Below are 7,501 nucleotides of genomic sequence, written 5' to 3' on the forward strand. Positions count from 1 at the left end.
TGACGGAGTGCACTGTTAGCCTGCTCTTGGATGCATGTTTTCCCTTACCCCTTATTCAGTAAGGGGAGGAAAACGCGTGTCCAACCCACGGCACCTAATAGCGCCCTCAACATGCAAATGCATGTTGATGGCCCTATTAGGTATGCACGCGGGATACAGAAAGTAAAATGTGCAGCCAAGCCGCACATTTTACTTTCAGAAATTAACACCGACCCAAAGGTAGGCGCTAATTTCTTCCGGCACCAGGAAACTGCACAGAAAAGCAGTAAAAACTGCTTTTCTGTGCACCCTCTGACTTAATATCATGACGATATTAAGTCGGAGGTCCCGAAGAGTAAAAAAAAGTTAAAAAAAAAAAATTTGAATTCGGCCCGCGGTTGTCGGGCCGAAAACTGGACGCTCAGTTTTGCCGGCGTCTGGTTTCCGAGCCCGTGGCTGTCAGCGGGCTCGAGAACCAACACCAGCAAAATTGAGCGTCGGCTGTCAAACCCGCTGACAGCCGCCATTCCGGGCTAAAAGGAGTCGCTATGGACGAGCTAGTGTCCCTAGCGCCTCCTCTTGCCCGATTCTACTGCACCACCTCATTTGCATACTGTATCGCATGCACCGGCGAGTGGCCGGTACACGCGCCGGGAGAGCGGGCGTTCGTTCGCTCTCCCGCATTTTTACTGAATCAGCCTGTTTGAAAGTAATATTTCTGCCAAAAAATTATGGCGACACAGTATTGGTAGAAGAAATTACAGGATTCTGTGCTGTTCGACCTCTCTCCCTTCTCCTATTTTAACAGAAGTAGCTTGAAAACTTCAAGGTGATACACAGAGAGATACAGAATATAAGTTAGAGATAAGACAATTAAAAGTATAAGAATATGACTTAAAGCCAGTTGACAGTTAAAGAGTTAACTTGTGTCCTTGACTAGCAGATCTGCTTGCAACAGAAAAGCACAGCACAAGTAGTTTTGCTAGTGTTGAGAACTGGGAAGTATCTGGTAAATGCCCAGAATTAGTTTATGGTAAAAATTCTATATTAAGAAGTTGATAATAGACTAATGTAAATTGCACACAGTATTTATAGGCCCTTTAACAGTGATTTAACAGCAGTGATTTCTTATCTGAATTAATAGTCATATGATTGGTTGTATTTTACATGACACTGATGATGCTTATAAAAGAATGTGCATAGGTTTAGATAATGTGCAAGACTAATAGTTTCACATGTGAAGGGAAGGGTTGAGTAAATTTCCCCAATAAAGTGCCTCTGACTCTTCCTATGCATAACACCCACATAGCTCCACTGTAATAGATACTCACTGATCCCACTTTGACATTGCAACTCTCTGTTGGGGTCTTGTTGGAAGCACATATTTATTTTCCCTCATTCAGAAGATACAACTTTATTTCTAGCATTTTCATAATTTTTTCAAACTTGTCTGAATCTGGATTGGCTGCCTCATTTGTCTATGCCTCACTAGACTGTTTCCTTGCTACTTTGTTGAGATCACTTTGATAACCTTAGGATTACCAATATCTTAGCCTGCTTATCCACTTTCCTTAGGCAAATGGTTTTCTGCTAGCTCTGAAAAGCATCAAACATTTCCTAGATCTCACTTAGTGGATGACATCTAAATGATCTTGCAAGCTCTAGATGAGGACAGTTTCTTACAAACATCATTGTAACTTCATGTTTTGGGTCATTGAGTCTCCGTCACTGCTGCTGTAAATACTCATTAAAAAGATCCACTCTTTGACCAATGCAAGAGAATTTGATGCCCTAGGCAAACATTTAGTCTTTTCCCCTCTTCCCCCAACTTAGCTACTAGCTGCAGCTCCAGCACAGCACTCCCTCCTACCAGCTGCAGTAGATCCAACTCAGTGCTACATTCTATGGTATTGTTTTTGACATAGCATTCCTCTTGGCATTGCACTGCTGGAATTTTGACATCCTTAATCGTTTGGCATTCTAGATGACTTCCTAGTTTGCCTAATGGAAGCACCATCACTGATCCACTGCTTTGTTCAACCTTATCCATTAACTAAGTGTACCTTCTCTCTTGGGCAAGGTTTGGTCAAAATCTACAAGAGGTGTGGTTGTTGTTATGACTTTCCTAAAATGCTGCTTGAGTATAGATCTCTCTGAATTTTTGCTGATACTGATCTTAGCCACATCTTTTGCCCTCCTGTAGAGGGTGGAAGGATGGGAGGGAGGGTTGCCTTGTAGTCTGGGTCACACAAACACACCAAGAAAATAATAACACCTATGTCTTACATGAAAATATGAAAAGTTATATTTTTTCTGTGTAATATATGTACAGACACTTATAAGAATGTCTGAATATATCAAGCAAAACAGGTTATATATCAGCATGTAAGCAAGGTAAACAATCTTCCCCAGCTAACAGACGAAGGCCTAGCTGCCATTTTCCTGAATGAGTGCCCTCTTATCTCTGCAGTCAATGGCCACAAGCATTATCAATTAGGAAGGCTGAAATGATACTGGGAACTCCAGGTCATTGATAGTTTTTTTCATGCTAATCTCTCCTGGTTCAGCTCTCAGCAAAGTCAGTCCATTCTTTTGTGTGTCATGGATTTATGCCTTTTTGATGGCACATGCGCTGAACAGGTTTCTTTATCTACTAGCCCTCCTTGAAATATTGCCAAACTAACTGACTAGGAAGAATGGTGGGTTCTTGTCTTTGGTACTTATTACTTGTAATCACCATGTTGTATAAATATTCTCTCTTACACATATCAGTAGAACTAGGGGTTACAAAATGAAACTCCAAGGAGGGTGTCTCAGAACCAATATCAGAAAATATTTCTTCACAGAGAGGGTAGTGGTTGCCTGGAATGCCCTTCTGGAGGAGGTGGAGAAAACCAAAACAATGAAAGAAAAGGGCATGGGATAAATATTGTGGAATCTTAAAGTCTAAAGGATGGAAATAAAGAAAAGACTGCATGGAGTAACTTGATGGTGTGGCAGTCACTCTTAACCAATAAGCATTGATACTGTTGATGCAACTCCACCATTGCTCTCTGCTTCAGGAAAAGGGGAATTGGATTCATCAGCATCTGAGGGCCCCGACTTTTACAGTCTGGGGAAACAAGTATGTGGGTACCTTGTTGATGCAGTGATTACTACTCTTAACTAGGGATGTGAATCGTTTTTTGACGATTTAAAATATCGTCCGATATATTTTAAATCGTCAAAAATCGTTAGAGCCGCGATACAATAACAATTCCCCCGATTTATCGTCAAAAAATCGTAAATCGGGGGAAGGGGGAGGGGAAGGGGGAGGGCGGGAAAACCGGCACACTAAAACAACCCTAAAACCCACCCCGACCCTTTAAAATAAATCCCCCACCCTCCCGAACCCCCCCAAAATGCCTTAAATTACCTGGGGTCCAGAGGAAGGGTCCCGGTATGATCTTTTACTCTCGGACCTCCGTGCGTTGTAGAAATGGCGCCAGCGCTACCTTTGACCTGTCATATGACAGGTCAATGGTAGCGCCGGCGCCATTTTGTTTTTTTGTCCCCCGACGTCAGGAGTGTAGGAGATCGCTCCTGGACCCCCGCTGGACCCCCAGGGACTTTTGGCCAGCTTGGGGGGGCCTCCTGACCCCCACAAGACTTGCCAAAAGTCCAGCGGGGGTCCGGGAACGACTTCCTGCACGCGAATCGTTTTTCCGTACGGAAAATGGCGCCGGCCATACGGTGTATGGCCGGCACCATTTTCCATACGGAAAAACGATTCGCGGTAGGAGATCGCTCCCGGACCCCTGCTGGACCCCCAGGGACTTTTGGCCAGCTTGGGGGGCATCCTGACCCCCACAAGACTTGCCAAAAGTCCAGCGGGGGTCCGGAACGACCTCCTGCAGTCGAATCGTTTTTCCGTACGGAAAAAACGATTCACGGTAGGAGATCGCTCCCGGACCCCCGCTGGACCCCTAGGGACTTTTGGCCAGCTTGGGGGGGCCTCCTGACCCCCACAAGACTTGCCAAAAGTCCAGCGGGGGTCCGGAACGACCTCCTGCAGTCGAATCGTGTTGCCGTACGGCCAGCGCCATTTTGCGCAAAATGGCGCTGGCCGTACGGCAACACGATTCGACTGCAGGAAGTCATTCCCGGACCCCCGCTGGACTTTTGGCAAGTCTTGTGGGGGTCAGGAGGCCCCCCCAAGCTGGCCAAAAGTCCCTGGGGGTCCAGTGGGGGTCCGGGAGCGATCTCCTACGCTCCTGCCGTCGGGGACAAAAAAACAAACTGGCGCCGGCGCCATTTCTACAACGCACGGAGGTCCGAGAGTAAAAGATCACACCGGGACCCTTCCTCTGGACCCCAGGTAATATAAGGCATTTTGGGGGCGTTCGGGAGGGTGGGGGATTTATTTTAAAATGTCGGGGTGGGTTTTAGCGATGTTTTAGTGTGCCGGTTTTCGATTTACACGATATTTAAAAAACCCAAACTGCGACGATCCGATTCCCTCCCCCTCCCAGCCGAAATCGATCGTTAAGACAATCGATCACACGATTCACATCTCTACTCTTAACCAATAAGACTGATACTTTGATGCAACCCAAATATTGCGCTCTGCTTCAACAGCAAGGCATAACAGGGAACTGGATTCAACAGCAATAAACAAGGGCTAATGTAGGAAACTGATAAGCATGGGGGTAATGGGAATTGGATTGAAACAGCAACCAGCGAGGGCCCTGACTTTTATGGTCTGGGAAACAGATAAGAATGAGGTAACCTAGACGGCACAGAACAAACTGCCATGAGCTTGCTGGGCAGACTGGATGGACCATTTGGTCCATTTTTGCAGTCATTTCTATGTTTCTATGTACTATAATATTGGAGTATAAGCTGTTCTTTTCTCTCTAACATCCTTTTTCGCTATTTTGCAACATATTTCACCATATTCTCAGTACTAAATTCTTATTATGCTCTTACACTAAATGGGGCCTACCTGTCCCTATAAGACTGCCTAACACAAATACGTTTTATTGAGAATTTAAGCTGCATCCTATAACTATGAATAAATCGTAATACTGGAAACTTAACTGCGGAGTCAGAGATGGAGTTAAGTTTTCAGTGCTGCTGTGCCTGCACCTAAAAATAAAAAAGAAATAGTCTTTTGCTTCGCCAACACGCACCAAGGTAAGTCTAAACTCATCTGGGTACTTGGGGGAGGCTGTTGGCTCATATCCGGATAAGTGATGCTGATAGGTCTGTCAGGGATATAGCCCCTTGTTTCCCAAGCTAAAATGTGTGTAAATCAGGTTCTATATTTGTATGTGGGAATTGAGGGTGAATTGACTTGTCCAAAGTCACAAAGAGCATCAGCAGGATTTGAACCCAGGATTCCCTTGTTCTCAGCCTGCTTCTCTATGACATACAATGACACATACACACACTGTATTTTGATTGGTTTTCTGCATGATGTAATTTATGATGTAATGACAAGGCAAATAAGCTCAAAATTATAGGTGAATTTCATAACTCATTGTGCATTTACCTGGAACTAATAACATTCCCCTAATGCTGCATTTGTTAATGAATTTCCTGAAATTTATCAGTAGGGAATATTGACACTTTTAATCCAATACAAATTTGATTTCAGTTAGCATTAAGATATGAAGACATGGTTGGGTAAATTTGTAGCTTTTACTTGTAATAATTGAAGATTATCTGAGCTGAGGAAGAGTCAGGATGAAATTTAAGACACTTGAAACACTCTGTTCAAGTTATATTCATATTAGAGCCAAGATGGAACTTAAGTCTCTTCTATCTATTTTTTGGGTAGAAGTCAATTAGGAAGAAAACAAGTCTTTCATTTTGTGAATCTGGGCATCCTTCCTTTAGAAGAATACACTTTTGTCTGTAGAGCTTTCTTCAGTGCCATCTTTACATCCCTGTTCCTCAGGCTGTAGATGAATGGGTTAAGTATGGGAGAGAGTACGTTGTACACAACACTGGTGATCTTGTCCTTTTCCAAGGAATAACTGGAAGAAGGCCTGAAATACATGAAAATAAGTGTCCCATAGAAGAGGATCACCACAGTGAGGTGAGACGAGCAAGTAGAGAAGGTCTTATACCTTCCACCAGCAGATGGGATCTTCCAGATTGTATTGATGATGCGGATGTAAGAGATCAGGATGATCAGAAAGGGCAGCATTACTATCAGTGAGGCCTCTGTGAAGATCAACAGCTCATTGACAGAGGTGTCTGTGCAGGAGAGCTGTAGCAGTGGTGTGAGATCACAGAAAAAATGTTGAATCTTGTTGGAGCTGCAAAAGGAGAGCCGACATACCAACAGTGTATGCAGCAAAGGATGTAAAAATCCAATGATGAAAGAAGCAGCCGACATGTTTACCCATGTCTTCTTGTTCATTATTGTGATATAATGCAGTGGATTACAGATGGCAACATAACGATCATATGCCATGATGGAAAGGAGAACACATTCTATAGTAGCAAAGACAAAGAAAAAATAGAGCTGGGCTATACATTCAGAGAAAGAGATGGTGTTCTTGTCAGAGATGAGGTTGCTTAACATTTTGGGGACAGTGACAGAACTGAAACACATGTCCACAAAGGACAAGTTGCAGAGAAAGAAATACATGGGAGTATGGAGCTGGGAGTTCCCACTAATTACTGAGATCATGGTTCCATTCACCAGCAGGTTCATCAGGTACATGGCCAGGAACACTACAATGAGAGGACCTCTAAGCTCTTCACGTTCTGTGAGGCCCAGGAGAACAAATTCCTTCATTGCGGTCTGGTTCTTCTGTTCCATTTCTAGCCCTTTGCCACAGAACTCTAAGGAAACATTCAACTAAGGAAAATACATCTGAAGTGTAGCGATATGAAGACTTCTCTTTTCAAAGTCGCAATTTGACAAATTAACATCTGAGTTTCATATCAAAACCTGAAAAAAATGTTAGGAAAAAAATCTCAAAATGTCTGGAGAAAAGAAAAACCATAAAAACCTGAAACATTTACTCATTCACACCTTGTAACAAAGGAGTTAAATTTTTTAAAACTATCCACATTGGTGCAAAGTCGGTGTGTACTTTTTACCTGTAGACTTTGCATTGGGTATGTGCATTCATTTTTAAATGAAATGAAAAACTTAATGAAACATTTTTTTATTTAAATAAAAAAAAAACCTTTGAATATTTTTATCTTTATTGACTTATTTTTCAACGTCAACAAAAAAAGAGCCTCCAGAATTACCCCCCCCCCCCCCCCCCACACACACACACACCCACCAGAGATCTGTTAATCTCTTCCTTGAATCTGTAAAGAAGAAAGAGGCAGGAATCATCCCCAATCACTCCTGCCAAGGGCCAATTCAAGGGTATTATGCGCCCTAGACAAACCTTCTGTCTTGCGCCCGACCCTCCCCCTTCCCGGTCCAGGCCCTGGCTCCAGCCTTGACCACATTCAGATAGGTCCCCTCTCTTCAGCACACTTAGGTTCCTTGTCTCATTCACACATATAT

General features: G+C 43.5%; 1 protein-coding gene across 1 annotated transcript; it reads right to left on the bottom strand.

Annotated features, from left to right (window-relative positions):
* Positions 1-5,827: 5,827 nt before the first annotated feature.
* On the bottom strand, positions 5,828-6,793 carry LOC115098763 (olfactory receptor 1F1-like). Its single transcript, XM_029615667.1, has one exon. The coding sequence runs from the start codon at positions 6,791-6,793 to the stop codon at positions 5,828-5,830; it is 966 nt and encodes a 321-aa protein (XP_029471527.1).
* Positions 6,794-7,501: the final 708 nt, after the last annotated feature.

This window comes from Rhinatrema bivittatum, chromosome 1 (assembly GCF_901001135.1).
Source record: "Rhinatrema bivittatum chromosome 1, aRhiBiv1.1, whole genome shotgun sequence".
NCBI classification, from domain to species: Eukaryota; Metazoa; Chordata; class Amphibia; order Gymnophiona; family Rhinatrematidae; genus Rhinatrema; species Rhinatrema bivittatum.

What these genes read in the sequence shown, in the direction of transcription:
- LOC115098763 (XM_029615667.1), bottom strand. Translation starts at nt 6,793, where the DNA reads ATGGAACAGAAGAACCAGACCGCAATGAAGGAATTTGTTCTCCTGGGC.